Source organism: Lygodium microphyllum, chromosome 27 (genome assembly GCF_053477565.2).
Source record: "Lygodium microphyllum isolate KBCC chromosome 27, Lygodium_microphyllum_v1.1.10, whole genome shotgun sequence".
In the NCBI taxonomy this organism is placed as follows: domain Eukaryota; kingdom Viridiplantae; phylum Streptophyta; class Polypodiopsida; order Schizaeales; family Lygodiaceae; genus Lygodium; species Lygodium microphyllum.
The window spans coordinates 1,382,543-1,406,853 of record NC_141161.1 but is presented as its reverse complement, the minus strand read 5'-3'; the positions used below and the strand labels follow the sequence as shown (position 1 = coordinate 1,406,853).

Sequence of the window (24,311 nt, the reverse complement as noted above, 5' to 3'; positions counted from 1 at the left end):
ACGCAACCAAGTCAAGTACATCAACTAGGCCTTAGGATTAACCTGCATCTCAAGATGGCTTAATATGCTACATGTGGTTTCTCATTCAAGACCATTTGGTGGTTAACCACATCATCAATCCAAAAAGAAATTTTCTTCCCAATCATTATGTTTTCAACCTCGATCATGCAATATCAACATAAACCCCTAACAACTTCAGAGTAATTTAAAGACCCCCTCATGTATGCTTTTTCACTAGTATTTAACCACCCCCTGCATAAAGTGTATTTATTAATGCACCCATGTGTAAGTATGTCTCACAGTAGCATTAATCTATAAAAATGACCAACTTGCAAGAGAGCCTCTTTATATCTTGTTAAATAACCAACTAGAGTTAATGCAAGTTCCTGAAGCATGGGGGATAACCTATATCAGAAACTTAAAAGCAGCATTTAAGTCAAAAAACTCCAGAAGGGGCCGCAATATACTTCAAATGTTGAAGCAAGGCTACGCTTTAACACTCAACCATGTGGTATCTGAATTATTTTGACTGAATAAAACAAATTACAAGGATTGCTCAAGGTAACCTTTGAGTTTTACAAAAACCAAATGTAGGTAACTCAGGTTATCCTCCTGTCATACGCGATTTATCATTACTTTTGAGTACTGCATAAGGCTTCCAATATGCATTCAGAATATCCACTGATCTACCTCATCGCATCTCCAAAACCTGTGAACTAAGCAACAATACATTTGATTTGCATGTGGTAGTACCAGCAACAAGACCCTGAAAAAGAAACAGACTCTGCAACCTGCTCTACCTTCTGGCAAACAACTGTGCAAACCAAGCACATTGCTGAAGCAGCTTAACATAAAGAGTGGGTCTTGCTGAAAAACTCCCCTCGCCAACTAGGAGGAACTGTTCCAAAATATATGACATCAAATCATCCGCAACTCATATTCACCAGCTGTAGTGATATATCGAACCCATGGTAGTGCCTGATACCCACTTTTTTCAATGATTTTCAAGTAACGAACCTGTAGCAAACAACTTATCATCAGTGATTTAAAAAACCTCAAAGCACGTTGATCACGCCACTTAAAATTGCTATTGATCTGTATGCAAGGTACATTAAGTGGTGCATGTGCTGATAGTTTGCCATGTAAAGAAAGAGAACTTAGCAGTAGGAGCAAGATGCCTTTTCCTAAGAGAGTCAAACAGACGTATGAGATCTAGGGTTACAAGGAAATGAAATTAGACAAAACGGCATTTTGAAAACAGCCTTGTTACTGCCCAGCATCTTTGTGCAGTTTACCCCCAGTATCCTTACACCTAACAATCGGCTCTGAATTGAATGACATAAAGACAGTGAAACCATGCACTCAAAAAGCCCCACACACACACACACACACACACCCCCCATTTACATTCTCACCCACATGCATCAGACCTTTCTCTATGGTATGAGTTCTAACAAAACAATGGGGAGTGAAAATATGCAAGTTCCATTCAGAATGTTTCAACAATGGGGAGTATTCATCTTTCAAGAATGTTTTGCAGTCTCAACCACTGTCATCCACGGATAGAAAGAAAGACTACCCTAACAAAACAGAAACATGGAGAACATTTCCCGAAAAGACAAAGAGAGACCCCTTATAGAAACATTTGCTGCCTTTGAAAAAGGCATTCTTTGAATGGAAAATGTATGAAAAGGATGAATCCAGTAAGATGCTGGAGATAGACTTGGCAGCAGCATGAAAGCATGAAAGAAGACCTGGAACTTGCCTGAATGCCTGATACAGTAAAATAAGGAATTTCAAATTTCACTCTTATGGGTGGATGCTTCTCTGGTGTAGACTCTTCAGCAGTAATGCTGGGAAGGCCAAATTGGGCTCTTAGCATGTAGTCCTGCATATACATGGCATGAGCGCACAGATAAATTTCTAACAATTTCATACATTTTAGTTTGATACTTAAACTCAAACTTTACCTTTCCTCCTGGAAAAGATTTTATCCTCCAAAGTAGTGCCTCTCTTTCTGGTGCATACACAGCAGACCCCATTGAAGTTCGGACAGTTGGGGTTGTAGCATCTGAAGAGACTGGAATCTCTATCTCTACATTAGTAGCTGTGCTGGAAGTTGAAAGAGACACCCATCAGAAGGTAACCAGTGTTTTGCATGTGTACTTAGCAACAAAATCACATGGAATACTTGCTTTGGAACAGAATAAAAGATAGCAACAAAAGCCCACCTGCGTTCTTTGAACTGGCTACGAGCCTTCACAGTATATTCTACACGACTTCTGGAGTGCTTTTCAACTTGGGCCTCAACCCAAATAAGCGGCCTTACCTGTGGCAAATGAATACATCACATGCAGCAACCTAACTTCCTTTACAAATACTTCACACTACTCAATTCACAAGCTTTGTACAGGATAATGGATTTAAAATATCAATGCAAGAGGCCTAACCTCACAATATTCTTCGCAAAAGGCAAACCAAGCTTTGTACAGGATAATGGATTTAAAACATCAATGCAAGAGGCCCAACCTCACAATATTCTTCACAAAAGACAAACCAAGCTGATCTCCCCATAAAGTTTACCTGGGTGCTCAAACGGTAAGTCATAAGATCAAAAGCACCATCTGGAGGAATAAATGAAATTGTTCGATCATTCTCAAAACGGGCAAGTCGGACACACCTGCATATTTATCAAAGGAATGTTACCTGTATTCAGATTGAAAAACAAATAAATCCAATGAGAAAGAAAGTCACATACTGATGAAATTTGATATCGTCCAGGTCAATGGCCTTTCCTTTGGTGGCACGACCTTGTGCCTCCAACAGCACCCTATCATTAAGACCTAGTTTGCATTCTGGCATCCCACTGCATAAGTCATGAATTTTGATTTAGAACCACGTGTGTATATGTGTCTGATACAAGAACTTCAAAAATCTGCTTACATGGGATGTTTTTTCTGGGTTTTTTAAGACAGATTTCTCAAATGTGTCAGTTTGAATAACCTGCCTGGTTTTAAAAGATTTCTCAAATGTGTCAGTTTGAATAACCTGCCCAGGTGTTTTGCTACTAGTTTTTATTTTTTTTTCCCTTTCCTTGGTTGGTGGGCCACAGGAAAAGGCAGGTCAACCTCAAGCTGAAGATTTTCTTCAAATCTGTCTTTAATCTTATAGCAGACACCCTGATTTCTAGCATGGTCAGAAACAATGCCTTAACATTTAAGGCAATTAAGGTGCTACTACTTCAGCTAATCATCACCAGGTCAAATGAGTCGATCAGTAGAGTCAAACAACCTAGCAAACATTAAGCAGCCAAAAGCTACAACACAAGTAAACCCCATTATCAAAGTAACACGGCCTTATCAGGAGACACAGATGCATGAATTTCTACTTGTATCTGTTGGTGTTTGGAAAAAAAGAACTGCAACATACAATGCTGTCAAATGTCACCAACCACATAATGTTTGGATCAAAAACATGCAAACAACAGGTTAGAGACCATGTTTATTCATGTCTTTTCTGTGTCATCTCCTAGTTGTGCCCCTCAGGCTAAGTCAGACAGGGACATTTGGAGCTCTAGCGCTTCCAATTGTGTTTGCCCATCCAGATATTCTGATCAGCTGCTAGTGTGGCATTTTTAGCAGTCAGTTTAGGTACCACTTGCCTCTGATTTTATGGAGGTGTCCAGCAATTTTTATCAGCGCCAATGTGACATGTTTAGCGATTAGTTTAGGTTTTTGCGCACATGCCCATGTGCATGTCTATATGTCCTTACTGTACTCTTGGTTATTATCTCTAATATATCAATACTATACAAACATGTCTTCCCTTAAATTGAATCGTGAATTCTTTGCCTTTATCATTGAGTGAATCTAAGAGTGTATATACTTTCACTTCTCTTTCACCACATACTATCACAACATTTACTTATCGTATTAAGGTTCCACACAACATTAGAATTTGCTCACTCTTCCTTGTTAGCGTCCAGAAAGATGTATTGAGAATTAAAGACCACATTGTAACCCAACACCTTGCATAGCATGCAACCTCTTGATTCCTCCTCTCACCACACAATGAAATTATCATCTATCTAAAGCTAATTAACCATCCCAATCATGCATACAAGCATTAAAAAACGAGTTTACTAATTCTAGTAACCATAATATCTTAGTGCTCCCAACCTTTCATGGTGCAGATTGAATGAGGTACTAAATATTAAATACAGTGCTGTAACACAACACACAATGCTTTAGCTTAATTTACTTAAAAACCTGAACAACTAATTATTGGAGGTTAGGAATTGAGCTTATCCCCAATATATAAACAGTAAGACTGAGTAGGACAATGCAGAGAATCAGTGGCTAATCTGAAGAAGCCATTTTCTGACTTCCAATGAATAGAGACTTAGAAAGAGTAAGTGTGTCATGTGGCCGGGATGGCACCATCATTCAGCTGAATATGGACGTCATACAGAGGTGGCTGAAAAATCATTTTACGCAAATTCAAGGAGTGTGCTTGGTTACCAAGTGCTTATGTGCACCCCATGCTAATCATTGGTTCAACAAATAATATATAGGTATTAAGAAATTATTGACTCAGGTAGTGTAGGTAGGACTTTGCTGGGGATTATCGGACAAGTCATTGTGTCCGATTCTATGGTCCGATTGTTGCGATCAGACGGGTCTAGCATCGATGGACGAGGTGGTGTGTCCGATTTCCTATTGTCCGATTCTCAGAGTTGGTTAGGGATGGGTTGTCCGAGCGGTGATGTGGCAGGTCCAATCCTAAGTGTTTGATTTTCTGAATCTGACAAGGTCTTTGGTCAGAGCTTCCGATTCCATGGAATCGGATGTCCGATTCTGGGAATCAAACACTGGAAATCTTGTCCGATTTCGTCAGCCGAAACACGCATCAACTACAATTTTGACAAAAATCTCCATACTCAAGCTACAATCACCTACAAGACCTTCTACAGTTCAATCAAGGGTGTAGGCCAAGGGTCTCATATACTTGAATCTCGCAGAAAAATCTGGCACACTCCGATCAATGCGATGTAAGCTCGTGAATCATACACATGTAGTTGGACAAAAAAGCTATAAGTCACTTTTATTGGTTGGTCATATATTGATATGCAAAACAACTCTGGTTCAGTATAAGCATACTTTGTTGCAAGCCATAGTCATGTGTGGTGTTGTGCAGTCCTGGCAAATCCTCACAGCAAACATGCTATGAGCCATTGAAAACTGGCAGTAGAGAATGCTTAAGCTTTCTAGTATGGTTGCAAACTTATTCACGAAAAAAAGAATGCTTAAGCTTTCAAATATAGTTGCAAACTTGGAGTTTCTAGCTCAGGGGGGCATTAAGCTGGTGGGGAGGCTCATGACTCATCGTTCTTGCCAGCCCCAACATTCCATAAGCTCAAAGGATGATCTTGCATCTGTCCACAGCTGTACCAGGTAGGTGAATAATCTATGTTCCTCTCAAGTATCTTCCTTTGTGATATCTTTTTGGTTGGAGTATCTTTCACCACCAGTTTATGGCCCTAATTAATAGGCAATATAGTCACCTCCTCCACACTATTATTTTGGCCTACTTTGTTTCTTGGGAAACTCCCTAGAATAAGATCTCCCATGTGATTCTCAACTTTCAGAAGAAAGTGAGGCAAGCATGAAAGATTTTTAAAATTTATCGCCTCTTATTTCTCTTCTTCTTATGAAAAACATGTCTTGTACCTTTTTTCTGAGAAACCAAAGCACTACATTATTGATTTTTGCATGCATACATGGCTAACCATCTAAAGAAAATCGTTGTCCTCTACAATACAATAATATCTCCCTACCCTTGTCAGAATCTGAATCATGGATGGTTTCTCAACGGTCACTATCACTAAGAAAATTTCAATGTGGTCTTAATCTTAGCAAAAGATCACCTAAACTACATTTGCTTCTACTAAGTGTTTCAGATGTCCTAAGTAACTTGCTTCACTAACTGAATCATGTAAGTGACCAGTTGGCAAATGCTCTAGGAGAGAGTTCTCAATTACGGCATTACTAACTAGCACACGCAAACCACCTCAAATGGATGATGGAAGTGTGGGCAGGACACAGGTGGAATGCTCCACAACAGCAAGGGAGCCCTCCTGCGCTTCAATCCAACAATCAATCTGAGGATGAAAAATCGACAACGTTGAACCAGAAGTGTAAGAGAATCAAAGGACTGGTTGACTTGAAGACACTATCAGGCAATATTTCATTTTCCAGTTCATAAAACTGGAAAATGTCATTAACAAATAGGTGAATCACCTTTGCCACACCCACATCCAACTTACAAAGTGGCAGGTTATCACTTAAACCTGCTTACTGACCTGTCCGCTAGGTCATGATGGTGACATTTGCTGTGGAATTTTCCCTTTTCCTATTTTTTAGTGGCACAATGTGACCAAGGACACAATACCTTCAAACATGGGAAAAGTACAACATTCATTTTTAAAGATGTCCAATGTGAGAATGTTGGGATTTGTAAATGTCTAGAAGCCACAAACATAGTCACTAATTGCATTTTTTCATAAAAGCATACAAACAAGAATGATAAAGGATGAACACCCGATTTTTCTGTATTAAGACACAACAGAATGAGAAGTAGATTTTTTGTATAGTTTTTGATGCAATAAAAGTGCTGCAGGGTGTTGTAGTTTTACTTTTGGTAATTTTTTGAAAAAGACAGTCATGTCATGGGGCTGATTTGTAGCCATACACAAGACAAACGTTTTCACCAAACTAATAGAAAAGGCCACCTTTCTCAAAAAAGTTTCCAAATTCTGTTTTTATATTTCAGTTAGTTTACAGATGAATCAAATGCACATCAGAGGAATAAAGAGTAAACTAATGCAGATATCCATTTCCACTTTTTCCCCAAAGAGCAGCAGGGAGGAAGAGTTCAGTAGCAACAGGAAAAAAGGAATCCAATACCCTCCTTCCAACAAAGTTCCAACTTACCCATCTAAAACTGCTAGGAATGTATCTTCCCCCAATGTGTCAAACTTCAAACAAGTTATTTGCTACAGCCACTGACATAAAATTTGACTCAACAGCATAAATATTCCAAAAGCTAAAATTACCTCAAGTATGTCCGCATCTTCAATGCACCAACTACATCTGACCGAACCACCTGGCCATTGCTGTTGACCAATATATTTACACTCTCTACAACATCCAAAAAGACCTGCACAATGAATATACATTGACTGTCATGAAACATGTATATAGAGCAATAAGCACAATTGAGCAAGCATGAGTCACGTCTGCTGTTCATGTCGAACACAGAAGAAACAACTGACAAATACAAATGATGCTGTTTTCAGGAATCCTCCTTTGTTTATATAGAATATGAACGGCATAGTAGACATAAGAAAGGTGCCATCTGATGTAACAAAGCCCAAAAGTACAACTTGTTCATCATCCAGTATTCATTAGAAGAACTGGGTCCCCCTCTTAATTTGAAAAGATTTCTAAAAGCATATGAAAAAGAAAAAACCCTTAATCAAAGCACCAACCACCGTGATTTTGCTACATAAAGACAAATAGATTCATTACAGTAAGAATTAGTCCTTCAACACAGGAATTTGTTGATAGGGCACACATCCTACAAAAAACTTTGGGTCCAACTATGCCCTTAGCTACTTCATAAGATCTTTCAACCAAGGTTCTGCTTGTGTATATTTCCACAGTCATTTTTGCATTAAAGAAAGATAGAACACCCTCATGCAAGTAAAGCACATTCCAGAGCTTATATCTGTACATCCTACAAGCAACCATAAGAATTTTATCTTAGAAAAACCTTAAGTTATACCTCATTCTTCTTATATCGAATGCCTTCACTTCTCCAAGAAACAGCATTTGTGACAGCCATCGGTGGACGCTGTGTTACCTCCATCTTATAAGCATCAGTCTTTATAAATTCACTCAGAATCTTTGCTTCAGTATACTGGGGATAACCAAAGTCCATTATTTCATCGAGCAGTTCATACTGCAGAACACTGGACAAGGTGAGCACCCTCTTTTGCCACATAAAAACTTATTCAAAGTCCATTTCTTAAGATACAGTCTTTCTCTGGAAAGTAAAAAGCCACACACAAAATGATTCAAGAAAGTGAAAAGGGACAACGGACAGAAAGGTTTCTTCAGCAAACCAGCTGCAAGTGTAATCTTACCACAACCACAAAGTTGTCCCGTAGAGATTCTTCTTCAAGTTCTTCAAAATAATGTTTGAAAACCTGAAACCCGGATAACATGAAAATTATGATTTTGCAGCTGCCTTAAACAGAAATAAAAAATCACGGATCAATGAGCAAGCCCTAGACAAAAGATCACTTACATCAACGACCCTATGCAGGAAGAGCAGCAAGCTTGCTGCATTGCAATTCTGTCTAGCTGCAGTCATAACATAGACATTGTTGTACTGTATAAACATGTAGGTGACACCATCGTCATAAACAACAGGATCATGGGATGCAGGGTCACCCTGAAGAAAATGATAAATCTTAATCTCTAACAACATTGTAAGGGACCAATACCACATAGAAATTCTCACCTACATAAGTTACATAATTGCAAGATTTGAGTTTCAGTTATAACCTTGTTCACAATCAAAAGAGCAAACTTGAGATAAGCAAGAAAACAGCATGCAAACTAACACATGGAGCTTGCATAAATTGTAATTATTGATGTTTAAATGGAATACTTTTCCACCATCTTTCTCTCAATAGTCATCTTTTGAGTGTCTGGACTACCAAAACTTCTTGGGCGACTAGGTCTATCTTGGAATATCCTACCAAAGTGATGATCGTCTTTGCAACCCATATCATGAGAACGTGAATTTTTTATGCTTCGCTTACCATTTGATTTAGTTGTTAATCAAATGTGCAAATATGAGGTGCACATGTATTGTGCAACTCACTTAAGTCACAATGATCAGCTCTGACATGTCAATGGATGTCAAAGACAAAAGTTGTAATAAGTTATATTAGGCACGTACTAGGTGGTGCCTGGTGACAAATTCTGGCCTAGAACATTTTATTTGCCATTAATGTCTTGATGCTAGTTCAAGGGCTTAGCAAATGCTCGAGATTGCTTGGATGACAAATTAGCCTATCTGAATTAATTATTCGCTAGCATTGTTATTTTTTTAGCAATGCCTGTCACTTTTTTTTTTGGAGAAGTGATTAATAATTGAATTAATTCTCATAATTAATATTCTAAAAAGTAATTTAATTGAGCTGATATTTGCTGAAAATTACAATTAGGAGGTTACCACTTGGCAAAGCCCTCCCAAGAGGAGAAAGGGCTATTGGAGACTAATGAAACCTCATTCCAACATTTTGGAAGCTAAAGGAGGAGAGAGACGAAGTTACTACTATAGGCACCCCTTGTGGAGGTTGTTTCAGCCATTGGAGAATGCACAATCCTATAGGCTCGTGATAACATGATTGATTATTCTAGAGATTAGCAACCACATTTTGGGCTCCAATGTGGGTTTGGCTACAATCAATCAATCATTCACAACAAGGCAGCATTAAATTTTAGCCAATTTTGGCTACGCAACTCCTGTAAGATCGAAGTAAAGCAATGGAGCAAAAAGAAGTAAACACAACTAATAGATAAAGGGAGTGGTCACAGCACAACAATTTGCATAATAGAAACGTGAAGTGCAAAGTACAACCCTTAAGACTTTAGGGTTGTGAAAGTGACTTAAAGTGCGTCCACACACAGATGTGTGTATTGTGCGGTAAGTGACCAAAATGTGTAGCATAAATACACAAATGAAAATAAAAGTGACTCGGGGGAAAAAACCTCTCTTGCGGAGAGTAAAAAGTGCCCCAATGCCCTATCACTAACACTCCTGTGTAAGCGTAGGCGTGAGTAAAACCCAACAAATCCCCCTTCGAGTGATAGGTGATCAGCAGACAAGAGCCATCTACCAAAGGAGATCAAATTTAAAGCATTGTGGAATGCTTCAAATTTGTTGCAAGGAAAAGCTTTGGTAAAGATATCTGCCACATTATTGTTGATAGGACAATAGACAAGGCTGATATCCCCTACATGTAGCCTCTCTCTGACAAAGTGATATTGTATCTCAATGTGTTTAATGCGTGCATGAAACACTAGGTTCCGTCACCCGTGCCACTGCAATGGCACTCTAACTATCAATAAACAAAGAAGTAGGCTCCATGACAGATACATCAAGATCAGCCCCAATAAACATCTTAGCCATACACATTCAACTATAGTAGTGAAAGCTACACAAGATAATGTGGCAACAGTAGATTGTTTCTTGCTAAGCCAAGAAATGCAACAAGAGCCAAGAAAGAAATAATTGCCACTAGTAGAGTGACAAGAATCAAAATCACCAGCCCAATCTAAATCACTCTAAGCATGTAATTGTAGCAACCCCCCTTGGCATAAAGCAATCCAAGAGTCCTAGTGCCTTGCAAAAAACGGAAAACACGCTTCAGAACTTGCCAATGTGACATACGTGGGCTATGCATACATCTACTCAAGGCTAAAACTACACTGAATATCTGGCCTTGTGTTGCATAAATAAATGAGGCAGCCAACTATTGGAGCATATGTATGGATGTCAAACATATCATTGTCATCATGCAAAGACAGCTTACGTCCGATCTCCATTGGTGTGCTTACTGGCTTGCAATCTTGGAAACCAAATCTCTTAAGGAGTTTACAAATATATCAATGCCTCTGGCATCATGAATAAGCTGAATGCCCAAATAGCAATGCGAAGGCTTCAAATCTGACATATCAAAAGTTTGCTGCAAATTTATCTTAAATGCTGAAATTTGATCAGCATGTGTCCCTATGAGTAGAAGATCATCCACATAAAGATAGATAACCAGCAAGAATCCCCCCTATTTGCACACGTAAACAATAGACTCTAATGGGCTGTTTATGAACCCTCCGCTGAGTAAGAAGGCATCAATTTTTGCGTACCATGCTCGCGGAGCTTGCTTCAAGCCATACAAGGCCTTCTTCGGCTTGCATACCAACTATTTGCATCCTTTAATTGCAAAACCAATGGGTTGTTGTACATGCACTTCTTCCTAAAGTTCCCCATGTAAAAATGCAGTTTTAATGTCCAACTAGTGCACAATCCAACCATAATGGGCAGCCAATGCAACCATACACATGATAGTGGCCATACGGGATGTAGGAGCAAATGTCCCTTCATAATCAATGCCTTTCTTTTGTGCATAGCCTTTTGCCACAAGCCTGGCTTTGAGACTAAAAACGCAGACTGCAGGACTGTGATGGCGTGGCAAGCTGTACGGCAACAGGTCTGCACAGGAACAGCAGTCGCCTGGCTGGAATCAACTCCAAACAGTGTGAAGAGGACTGGAAATCAAGCACCAACTGATGGAGACAGCAATGGACAGCTTCGGCTGAAATGTCCTCTACAAACGGGGTGTGGGCAGCAAGCTGAAACACTTGAAATCTGCAAAAACGAGATTGAGGGCTGAATGGAAAGCAGCATACGTATTTATAGAAAGTTTGGGCCCACCCAAGTGGCTTTGTGCTTATGGGACACAGAAACTCTCTAGGATAGCGTTTCTTTTAAATAAACAAGGTTTCTTCATTAATTAAGCATGTTTTGGGGCTGTTTAAGTAAAGCTAATGCATTTTTAGATCAACATTTGTTGCTGTCTAACGGGCATCCTTTGCTATCCAATTGGTACATCCTCCCGAAATACAACTCTTTTCACCTCCTCTGTCTTTTCAGGTTGTTTGTGCATGCAATCTTCCCAAAAGATGACATCACTGAACTTTGGCTCAAGTTTGTTGCATTCTTCCTTGCGAATGTGCACAAATGCCTCTCAGCCAAACACTCTCAAGTGAGCATACGAAGGTGGCTTGCCCAACCATGCTTTGAACACATATTCCCCACCATTGTCAGAACAAAGACACTTTAATCTATTGCTAGTTTGATTTTTAGCAAGTGTCAAGAATTTTTTAAATTTATCCAAGGCCTTGTCTTTATGACGGATTGGATAAACCCATACTTTGCGTGTGGCATCATCAACAAAAGTAATGAAATACTTTTTTTCCCCTAAAGATAACTCTGGCATTTTACATACATTTGAATGTACCAACTCTAAGGGTGAAGACTTTAAAGAAAGAGATTTCTTATGTGACATTTGAGCATACTTACCATAAATACAATGATCACAAAAGACAGCCAATAACCCAAGCGAGAAAGCACTTTCATTCCAATTTGACTTATGTGTCCCAACCGACTATGCCACAAAGAAACACTTGGCTGCTCGATTATGGCGACTACATGATTACGCATGCTAGATATATGCAAAGGATACAAAGTATCACTTTTGGAGCCCTTGGCAACAATACGAGAGCCCTTACAAATTTTCCATTTGCTATCCCCAAAGATGGTGTGATAGCATTCATCATACAGCTGCCATGTGCTTATCAAGCTCTTCTTGAGCTAAGGTGCATGCCTCACATTATGCAAAACAAACACGGTGCCATGCTAAAATTCCAATTTCACACTGCTAATGCTTGCAATTTTACATGCATAGTTATCCCCCAAGTGGACAATACCACATGCACCACCATTGTAGTCAGAAAACCACTCATAATGCGGTGTGAAAAGATGCACCTAAATCAAGTATCCAAGTGTGCATATCATCCTTAGAATCTGCAATCAATGCATGTGCACTCAAAGAAAAAACAAGAAGTACATCACCGTCACTATCATTCTGACGAGTGATTACATTTACCTCTCGATCTTCACACTTCTCTTCTTTGTAGGCTAGTTGTCATTTTTCTCAACCTTGTTGTCTTCATTGTTTTTGTTTTTGCCTTTCTCTTTCTTCAATTGAAAACGGTCACATTTGTAGTGCCCTTTCTAGCCACAATGATGACACTCCACATTTTTGCCATAAGACTTGCTACGCGCTCTATTTTTAGAACAGCCCTTTTGCTGAAATCTGCCCCTAGTGTGCAATGCACTAGAAGACTTGTTTGCTATTTTTGCATGTTGAGTTCTTCCATCAACAAAGAACTCTCCACATCAGAATATAACAACTGAGCATTTGAGTTACTCAATGTTGTCCTAAAAGTATCCCAACTTTCAGACAAAGTGCATAGCAAGAAAGTAGCTTTGAACTCATCATCGATATGGAATCCAAAGCAATCAATTGACTGAAAATGAAATTGAACTCATTTAAATGTACAGACATGGCTATACCTTTCTTCATGCAAAATTCCATTAACTTTTTCAGCCAGTAAACCTTGCCGTATGCACTTTTTTTAGCATACAATTCTTCAAGTCTTTGCCACATTGCATATGCTGAATTCAGCTTCTCAATGTTAAGAGCAAGTTGTTTGACACCGAGAGCTCAATGGTAGAGCGTGCAAGCTCATCCAAATCATCCCACTCTTCTTGTTCCATACCTACTGGTTTTATTCCCTTCGCTTTGATGGGTTTCACCTGTTTCTTCTGCACCAAGACATTGTAGCAATGTTTTTGCCATATTGCAAAATTATGTGCACCCTCAAGCTTCTTGATGTGCAAAAGATTGCTATTGTCATTGTTTCCAACCATAATTTGCAGCACTAAATTGACTCAAAAGTCACCAAATGTAAGCCCAAATGTCACATAAGTGACCACAGTACACTAGAAGTACCAACCAACGCAGCAAACTTGAGCCAAAGTCCTAAAAATGCATTTTTCTAGGATATGGTGACGAGGGTGAAATGGGATATAAATTGTGGGATCCCGAGAAAAGCAAAGTAGTACGCAGCAATGACATTATCTTCCGGGAAGATCGCATGCACAAACAGCCCGAAAAGACTGAGGAGGTCCGTAGGGTTGTATTCCGAAAAGAAATACCTTTTGGACAGCAAAATGTGCCCGCTGTACAGCAACAAATACCTGCTGTAAATGAACCTGTAATTGCAGGAAATGATGCTGGAAATGATCAGCCAGCTATTGCCCATGAAAATGAGTCATTACATGTGCAGGAACAGCCAGGACAGCAAGCTGTTAATGCTAGTTTACAGGCTGAAAAGCATGCTGAAAATGGAAATTTGCAGGAACAGCCAGCAAACAATGACCATTGGGTTAGGAGATCGTCTAGGGCTACTAGACAACCTGACAGATTTATTCCTGGTGCAATTAATGTGGCTGATTATGTCATGTTGACAGACTGTGGTAAACCATCTTGCTTCAAGGAAGCAATGGACAAACAGGACAACAAGAATGGTATAAAGCCATGCTGTCAGAGATGGAATCTCTTGAAAAAAATGACACTTGGGACTTGGTGCAGTTGCCTAAAGAGCAGAAAATCCTTCCATGCAAATGGGTTTACAAGATGAAGGTCACTTCTGGTTCCTCACCAAAGTACAAAGCAAGATTGGTTGCAAAAGGATACAAGCAGGAGCATGGAATTGACTTTGATGAGATTTTCTCTCCTGTAGTCAAGATGACTACATTGAGAACCATTTTGGGCTTGGTAACAGTTGAGGATATGGAGCTCATATAGATGGATGTAAAGACTGCGTTTTTACATGGTGATCTGCATGAAGACATATATATATAGCAACCTGAAGGGTTTGTTGAACAAGGGAAAGAAAAAAATATATGTAAACTCAAAAGGAGTTTGTATGGGCTAAAACAAGCACCAAGAGAATGGTATCATAAGTTTGATACATTCATGCAGTCCCAAGGCTTTCATAGAAGTCAAGTGGATCACTGCTTGTACACCAAGGCAGCAGATGACAGTTTAATTATCTTGGTTTTGTATGTTGATGGCATGCTGATTGCTGGTAAGGATACTCATGCCTTGGACTCACTGAAGCAAAGTCTTCATGGCAGCTTTGACATGAAGGATCTTGGTGATGCAAATCACATTCTTGGCATGCGAATACTCAGAGAAAGATCGAAAGGCTTACTCTATCTATCTCAGCAGGAGTATATCTCCAAAGTTTTGCAGCGTTTCAAAATGGAGGGGAGGAAAACCATTGGGGTTCCATTGCCTCCATATGTGAAACTTAGTGCAAAGGACAGCCCTACATCTGATGATGAGAAGGTTGAAATGGCCAAGATACCATATGCTTCAGTTATTGGCAGTTTGATGTATGCTATGGTTGCTACACGTCCTGACATTGCCTTTGCAATGGAAGTGGTTAGTAGATACATGGCAACCCCTCGCAAGAAGCATTGGGATGCAGTGAAAGGTATTATGAGATACCTCAAAGGCACAAAGGAGTTGTGCATCTGCTTTGGAAAGCAGAAGGCATCTGTTGTTGGCTTTACAAATGCAGACTATGTTGGTCATGCGGACTGTAGGAAGTCCACTTCTGGATATGTGTTTACTTTCATAGGAGGAGCAGTCTCTTGGATCTCCAGGCTACAAAAGTGAGTTGCATTGTCTACTACAGAGGCAGAGTATGTGGCTGCCACTGAGGCATGCAAGGAGGCTTTATGGCTTTCACGTCTAGTGGGAGAGCTTGGCATCACAAAGTTACATGTTCTCCGTTGTGATAGTCAGAGTGCTATCATGCTAGCACGGAATCCTGTCTTTTATGCAAAGACAAAGCACATACAGGTGAAGTACCACTTCATTAGAGATGTACTTGACAGCAAGAGCATTCAGCTTGTCAAAGTGCATACAGATGATAATCCTACAGACCTTCTCACAAAGGATCTTCCAACAGAGCGGTTTGCTCATTGCCGACAAATAATGGAAGTTGGATAGATATATTTATTTCAACTTTGTATATACCTAAACTTAGCTGATTCTTTTCTCCTCTTAAGGCACATTGTCTTTAGGTGGGAGGTTATTGGGAATAAAGGGCCATCGTGCCTTTTATATGTGCACGGGTGTAAACACACTTTTAAAACCTTACTTAACATGTGGATTAATTTTTAATCACATGGTTAAATAAATGTTGCACATGTGAGGTGTAACTGGGATTAGAGTAAATTTACGAGCCCGGGACCTGAGGAAATCACGGGATGTCAAAGGCAAAAGTTGCTATAAGTTATGCTGCACAGGTACTTGGTAGTATCTAGTGCTAATTGTTGGCCTAGGTCATTCATTTGGCCATAAATGTTAGTTGGTGACACTAGAGAAGTGGCATTTAACGGTACTTAATGACAATCAGATGGTCAAGATGACGCAGAGACACTCGAGAATGGAAGTTGCCTAGCCAATTTAATTATTGGTCAATCTAATTATTTTTTTGGGCACCGAAATAATTATTAGATTAATTTTCAATATTTAAAGACTGAAAAGTAATATTTAATTACGCAAATGCTGAAATCCCAATTTGGAAAGCCTGCCATTTGGCAAACTCGCCCATGAAGGCTGGTGGGAGGCTGAAAAAGAGAAAAAATATGACCATTCCGCTATAAGTTAGGGTTTACAATAGAGAAATCTAAAATTTCTTAGTCTCTGGTGATCTCAATGCTGTAACCTTCGGAGCAGGCTGTAGAAAGACTGGTAGATGAGAGAGAATGCTGCAAAGAGAGAAAATTCAAACTTTCTTCACACAAAACTGAAGAAAATCAATCATTTACTATTGTTGCCCTATCTGAATAGCCTATAGATGCTATCACCTACTGTTGGGAACCCTCTCCCTACTAGAAGGAAGGCTAGTTTCACAGTTCCATTGCCAAGATTTAAACTCAGATCGCTTGGGTGAAGGCCAAGTATCCTAACCGGATTAGATGACAATGGAACCATGAGACCACCCATCCACGGAAGAAAGGCTCATTTCATTGCTGCTACACCTTGTCTTTGTCCACGACCTCCTGCTTGTGGAGGGATTGCAAAAGCCAAATCACCAAGACATACTTCTTTCCCACTGACATAATCGCAAAGACCTTTTGCAACAAGCACATTTTTCATCATAAAGGACCACAGAAAATAGTTGTTTCCATCCAATCAATCCTCTTTTCAAAACATAAGTGAAGACATCATTCTATCCATGAGCTGCCATGATAAATGTCACTTAATCAATTGCAAAAGGGAAATTACAAAAGCTGGCTGACTAGGAAATCTTTAAATTCCCAGAAATTACAGCACATGCCAAGCTGTAATTGACCAAATTTAGTCAAAAGAACCACCAAATCATGTCACACTTAAGCAATAGTGCCTCAATGTGCTGAAATTTTCCAGATTTCAGCAAACGACACACAGTCCAAGACAATAACAGTGCTCAGCAGCACTAAAAACACAAAAGCCCCAAAAATTTGATTGTCCAATGTGCAAAGTTTTAGTCAATTTCATACTGAAAGTACATTACATGTGCCAACGTTTGCCAAAAATACAAAACCTCAAATTTTTTGACCCAAATATCTGCAAATTTCTTCAATCCATGCACTGAAGCACTTGCTAAAGCAAAAATTGGCATGTTCCTGCAAAAGCCCTTTGCTTTCGCTTTGAAATTCCGATTTAAATAATAAAATATACCTATAGCAGCTGCACACATCTGAAAATATGCTGATGTAGCAACTAGAGAGCATGCAAAACCGGTTTTGAGCTGCGTGGCTGCTGACATGGCAGGATGGAACAGATCTGGAGCAATTTTGGACTGCGCAAGTGCTGACATGGCAGTTCTGGACTACACCTGCAAAATTAGGGTTTTTTGGACTGCGCCTGTGAATTAGGGTTTGATTAGCCATGACAGGCTGCAGAGGTCGAGGAGAACAAGGAAGGCGCATCAGAAACATTGGTTGCCATAGGCCAGAGCAGCAACTAGGGGAAAAAACCTCTCTTACGGAGAGTAAAAAGTGCCCCATTGTCCTATGTGCGAATCACTAACACTCTTGCATGAGCGTAGGCATAAGTAAAACCCAACAACTCTGAAAGTTCTCTCTCCAACTTCCTCTCTCTTCTCTCAGCCAATTCCCAACTTCCCTCGAGATCCATAGTTTCCATGCATTTTGGAAATGGAAACGGAGTTTCGAAGTTTCAGCCATTTGAAATTTTTATGGAAACAAAGTTTCGGAATACACCAATAAATTATAAGATAAATAATAATATATATGTTTATGCATATAAATAAATAAATAAACATATACATACTAAGCATAGTAGAGACTAGTGTCACTAAACAAACTTACCTTTCAACACAAGAATCCAAGATCCATGTTTTGCATTGCGCAATTTCACATAGTTATCAATTTTCCAAGCTACAACTTGCAAGATTCTTTAGTATTAAGTAATTTTCAATCACTTATCTTTTGGTTGAAAATTGCAGAATTTGAGGTCTGAAATCTGCAAGAAAACAGGCGGAATGTTCACAAACAAATGAAACATAGACTGAAATACTACATACATGGCTGGCAAGACAAAAAAATCACATATCTTGGCTGAAAATTGGAGAAATTCAGGTTTGAAAATTGCAGGAAGACAAGCTAAATGTTCACAGCTGAAGCTTACCTTTTGAGAAGAGAGCTTTGAGCACTGCTAAGGTGACCACAGGCTGGTGTGCAACAGTTGGGGCAGGTTTGCAGCAGTCTGAAGAGGTGCAATAGTCGAAAACATGTAGGGAACAGGTGAATTGAGCAAGAAACAAAAAAACACAATCACAAAGGGGGTTTTACCCTGCCTGTCATCAAACCTGCCCGAAACGTTGTTTCAAAGAAACAAAAACAGCCATCCTATTTCGGCAAGTCCAAAACGCCGTTTCTAGAAACTATGAAGAGATCTCAGCCAAATTCAGTCCCACAAAGGGACAATTGAAGAATTTCTGCCACTAAATCAAACACCCCGGGAAGAGTGCTCAGAAATCAGAGCCTAGTACTTGAAATTCAATTGCTAAAATTTAGGCATTTAAGTGAATGTCAAGAGGCCAGCTAATCAACAATGGATTTAGAGCAAATTTTGTCATGCAAGGAGCAAATTGAAAGACTAACTAAGGGGTAATTGATTTGAAGGCTCATTGTTCACTTTTGGTAATGAGAGGCATTGGATAATAGTGAAGGAGATTAGAGTTAGATCTCAATGTACTTCATCCGATTCTAAATAGAAGCCAAAGAAATACCACAAGGGGAGCCAATTTTTAGGACCAACAAGGTATCCATTGTCCAAGATTAATTGGTAACATTTGTATTTCAGTTTACGTAAATTTTATGCTTGTTGTAATTTGTGCTTAATCAGGTCATTACCACCCCATCCAAGAAGGATTGGCCAGTTTCAATGCCCTTTGAGAGAGAGAGAGAAATTGGTCAAGATTTCAAAGAAAGACAAGGCATTGACTTCAAGGACCTGACTAAAGGCATCAACAACTACATTAGTTGCATCCTTTCGATCGCAGATCTCAAAGTCAAACTCTTGCATAAGCTCCACCCTTCTCACCTTACAACCATGCAAATCAGTCTAAACACAAAGATACTAAAACGAATGGTGGTCAATCCAAATAATAAACCAAGAACTGTATAAATAATGACACCAAATTTTAAGCGCATGAATTGCCACCAATAATTCCTTCTCTCTAGTGGTGCAACGTGTCTCAACATCCATGAGCTTACAACTCTTAAATGCCATAGGTCAACTGTCCTCGTAAAGAACTGCACCTATGGCATAATCACTTGCATCCATACAAACCTCATAAAGTCTATTCAAATCAATAATCTACAACATCAATGCAATAGTAAGAATCCAACCTACACGCGACACATGACACAAGCCATACCCATGGCAAAGAACATAAGCGAAATCAACACAAGACTCACCTCCCAACCATAGAACCAAATGAGCTCACCCCCGAGCGGCCTGGGGGCTAGCAACAAATTGGGTCACAACTATGTCCCAAGAGTTGCCATCCCATACCACCAACCTACACTATCCCAATGCATAGACACATCGCCTACGAGCCATGATCACATGATGATGTACACAAAAGGACCTTCAATCCTTGAATAGGCCTGGGCTGCCCTAACCCAAAAGGGCCTCTAGCACAAATGCATTCAGTCACTTTATGACCACTGTGAACAATGCTACTAGCGCCCACCCAAATATCCAAGGATATAATGCAATGTTGCTGTCAACTTGCCACATGTGCAAAAACTCAACACAACTTGTCAAACATAGTGTGCACAAGGCTTCCATAGATGTGATCAGACCCATTTACTCATAAATGCAATACGAAATTGTCAAAGCTTCTCAATCTCCATCAAACTCGTAACCCAGAGATAACATGCATGAATACAGGAGAACATCCCCTTTTAGATCTTGGGAGTGACTAAAGGTCAACAAGATGCATGAGATGAAGCATATGAGACTGGGAGAGGCTTTATGAAGATATTTGTTGCATTGTTCAGCATAGGACAATGGACCACCTATAGCTCAAAATTCAAGATCTGCTCTTGAACCTCAATGTGCTTTGCGCAAGCACAAAATGCAAGGTTCTTTGCGATGACAGTGGCATTCCAACTATCAATCCAAAGTAAAGTAGATCCTACCTAAGGGAATCCGATCTCCACAAGCATGTGGCAAAGCCATACCAACTCCTAAACAGTAAAACATAATGCTCAATACAGTGCATTCATCAATGAAAGAGAAACAATAGGCAACTTCTTATGGCTCCAACAAACTGCACCTGATCCAAAAGAGAGCATATCAGTAATTGTGAAGAGGGAAGGGGGAGGGAGGGAGGTGAGGGTTTATGTCTCTTTAGTGAAGAAGCCCAAGAACTTTAGCTCTAAATGTGTAGGAGCCTCTCAATACCCTTGTAGCTCCAAAAGGACAAGATTGAGGCACCCTCTCTGATAAGCAATAGTATCTCCCCTTGATCTTACAATATACATATCTACAAATGTGATAATCCTCTTGAGTCTACCTCTCCCTGGAAAAGCTTATACACCCTATCCTCCATAGTGACTCATGTTGCTCTACCTACCTCAATCTCAAGGATGCATGATAATACTCTGATCTAACCAATGGCAATCCTCAACATCCCCACTGGCGCTCTCAAAGAACCTTGGACACAATGTATAGTAAAAAACATAGCATCCAAGACTTGATATATCCTCTTCATTCTCTAACAAAGCTAAGCATGAGTAATGCTGTCACTCCTTTCTCTTCAAGCATTTACTATGTCAAAATAGTCTCCCAGCCATGATAAACCTCTTTCTGTCAGAAACCTAAGGATGATTAGAGCAAACCCAAAGTTTTCTTTGCTTAAGCATTGACTCTAAATGTCACAAGTAGAGAAAGAAAAAGCAAATTCTAGACAACTTATTTTTTGTATTTTCCGTATATATCAGGATTTGTTTATAAAAGTATCAAAGCCCAGAGACAACAAGGACAGTAGCAAATTAACAACCAAGTGCTGATAAATAAAATTCCGATGTAGCAACAGAGAAAAAGGTCCTGACAGCAGCCTTTTCAAATTGGCACAAACTTAAGTACCTCTTTTTCAATAAGTTTTGCAAAAAAGTGTTCTGCCTGAGCAGCAGAAACATCGCCTCTATAGTCTCGCCATACTAAAACACGCCCTTTCATGTCAAGGAGAAACAATGCTGATGCTGCTCCAGCCATTGTCGTTAGTTCACTTTACTCCAAGTGTTTCCATGAGAGTTCAAGCCTGAAAAGCATAGAGAAGATTGTTCAAATGCCATGCAGAAAGCCCTGTAAGTCTTATAACATCCAATTAAAGCCTGAGATGGCATAATGGTTGTTAAATAAGGGATGCACATCACTGTTGAAGTTTCAAAACATCTCAGGTCATTAAATCCAGATGTTCGGCAAATCAAAGAGCCCCTCAACTCGCCCAAACTAAGCGCTGCAGCATGATTGAGCTAAATAGATTGTAGATCGCAAGGTCATAGAATCCATCTGTTGGGAAAATCAAAGAGCCCCTCAACTTCGCTGAATTTACTGCATCTGAGGCACCATGTAATCGGGCTGCTAGCTTCTGTGTCATACGTGACTCAGGAATCATGTACGCCATTAATACCTACGGGCGCCCTTCAACTCATGCGCAATGTGGTATGAAATGATGGCAAGCCCATTCCTTCTGACAGATGCCGAGAGTCATGCGCATTTTGCACACGCCTGGCAAGATGGAATACGCGCATGTTCTGAGGCAAGATGGAATAAGCGCATATTTTGACTGCACATCGGCATCTTCAGAGAGCTCAGGCAACCACGGACACAGAATGTCCCCCAGCAATACCCAAAAAAATGCGAAGGAAAGAAGAGTAATGATCGAAACAGGGCAAGAGACCAGGATCCTTACTGGCGTGAGAGATCCGATCTGCGGTATGGTGTCGTCTTCGGATTAACGATCGGATCGATCCTGACAGTTAAACCTGAAGAAGAACCACAGGCGCTTCAGCTACAACCAGGAAGGCAAAGCTGACATAAGCAAGAGAAGACATATCGGCACACAAGAGAAAAGAGAGATCGCGAGGGGGCACCTGCAAAAAATGGCGATGGAACGTGAATTCTATTATTAAACGAGAACGGATTTTGTATCAATTCAATATCAGGGCTTACACATCGATACCTCATCATCATCATCATCATCATCTTTACTATTAGTTAAGGGGAGGTTGGGGGCAAGTGCCACGTGGCAGCCCCAAAGAAATGCGGGGGCGGGTGCCATCCTCACCGCGAAAATCGCACCCACCCCGGCACGAAGCACCGGGGCGAGTCTAGGCGTAGAGCGCCTAGTCATCTTATTATTATCTTTACTATTAGTTAAGGGGAGGTTGGGGGCAGGTGTCACGTGGCAATCCCAACCTCCCCACAAAGAAACGCGGGGGCGGGTGCCACGCATCTAGCACCCACCCTCGCCGCAAAAATTGCACCCGCCCCGGCACGAAGCACTGGGGCGAGTCTAGACGCGAAGCGCCTAGTCGTCTTATTATTAAACGAGAAAGGTTTTTGGAATAGCAGGGCTTACACACCGGTGCTTGTAATGAAGGGCATCCAAAATCCTCCACCACCAATGCATCGTGTGATCAGTCCCATTATATGTCCATCTTGGTGACCACCCAAGCAGCATCATAAATCACTTCTTATGATTAAACGGCACCATTAGTCCTGCCCATGACAATAGAACCCTTGACCTTTGGTTTAACACGCCATCTTAATAACACTTGAGTAAGCAGGTCTTGGTCATAGATTTTATTATTAATTTGTATGAACAACCCTAGTGTTCCCACATGACCTTACACTATTATCGTCGACTCTACACTATATGTCACGCACCATTAGTGATAGGGCATTCGAGATCAGCCGTGTGTTTTCAGGGGCGGACGGGATATACTTTTTCTTTTTGGGTTTTGTTGGGGGGAGGTCTACCCCATCCACATGGCAAATTAGTAGCCCATGCAAGTTTGCTAACCCTTCAAAAGGTGGTAAATTGAGCATGTGGTGTGCTCATTGAATGTGGTGCTACAAAATCATTAATGGCATGATTACACGAGGGATTATATGCTTTAAAATGGCAACTTGCATTTAGAAGAAGGAAGATCAAGTGGCCCAATGGCATTGGGTAATGTGTAGGCTCACCTAATGAACCCTAATGGAGCATTGCTAAGCAAAAAAAAAAACAATGCTTCCATCCCTACCATGCTCAATCTCAACTTAGTACCATCATCGACTTTACCATTACAAGGTTGAGGAATTCTTCCACCACTATGAATTCACCAATAACAAATGAAGGCTAGGAATGGGACAATTTTGTTTGCGATATATGGTATGGTTGTCGTTGTTATGATGCTATGAAAATAATATGATTTTATTTTTATTTATTTTTGCAGCTTTTCATTGTCCATTTGTCACACAATAGTGACTTGTTATGCATGGCTCCACGCATAGCCTTGGTAGATAGATGGTAGGGAACTAACATGTTTTGTGTTGTAATGAGCAAATTATTAGATGGAGCTATGCAGTTTAATTATTTTTATGGAGTGCATTTTTGTACACAATGATTGATTGGACCCCGACATAAATGCTATTCAAGAAGACCAAGTGGTTGGAGAAGAGCATATGGATGCACCAGTAGAGATTATGCATTATCAGCCTTCCTTCTTTCCACAAAATAATGGGTTTTGTTCCATTTTGCATGACTTTTGCCTACATTGGAAAACCATCCATCAATGAACATATTAGCATTGTTCAATGTTGTGTGCAAAGATAAGCCTCTTACACAACCCGAAAACAAGACGTCAAGGTGTGCCGATTAGGGAATTGACATTGTCGAAGTACAACACAAAAAAAAAAATCAATTTTTGACAAGCTTAACACAACCATCACACCAGCA

The 24,311-nt window shown here is 40.1% G+C and overlaps 1 protein-coding gene and 1 pseudogene across 3 annotated transcripts; both read right to left on the bottom strand.

Annotated features, from left to right (window-relative positions):
- Positions 1-492: 492 nt before the first annotated feature.
- LOC148012000 (AP-1 complex subunit mu-2) lies at positions 493-22,520 on the bottom strand. 3 transcript variants are annotated; one of them, XR_015689139.1, is made up of 13 exons: positions 22,278-22,452; positions 21,449-21,623; positions 8,371-8,517; positions 8,207-8,269; positions 7,846-8,022; positions 7,115-7,218; positions 2,759-2,866; positions 2,584-2,680; positions 2,232-2,329; positions 1,971-2,112; positions 1,766-1,888; positions 801-1,017; positions 493-716 (listed from the first exon to the last, which is right to left on the bottom strand). XR_015689139.1 is itself a non-coding variant. In XM_087669647.1 (13 exons), exons 3-13 carry the CDS (start codon positions 21,575-21,577, stop codon positions 919-921), a joined length of 1,287 nt encoding a protein of 428 aa, XP_087525773.1. In that variant the 5' UTR covers positions 21,578-21,623; positions 22,278-22,350; positions 22,459-22,520; the 3' UTR covers positions 493-918. The 3 variants fall into 3 exon arrangements, 1 of the variants encoding a protein (XP_087525773.1); XR_015689140.1 differs by having other exon boundaries at positions 493-709; XM_087669647.1 differs by adding an exon at positions 22,459-22,520 and having other exon boundaries at positions 493-1,017; positions 22,278-22,350.
- Positions 21,801-24,311, bottom strand: part of LOC148011999 (uncharacterized protein At1g01500-like) — a 38,667-nt pseudogene continuing 36,156 nt past the window's right edge.

Coding starts and splice junctions, on each gene's coding strand:
- LOC148012000 (XM_087669647.1), bottom strand. CDS start 21,577: ATGGCTGGAGCAGCATCAGCATTGTTTCTCCTTGACATGAAAGGGCGT. Junction 2,113..2,231: donor AGCCAGTTCAAAGAACGCAG/GTGGGCTTTTGT, acceptor TTCAACTTCCAG/CACAGCTACTAATGTAGAGA. Junction 1,018..1,765: donor TTACTGTATCAGGCATTCAG/GCAAGTTCCAGG, acceptor TGTTTGCTACAG/GTTCGTTACTTGAAAATCAT.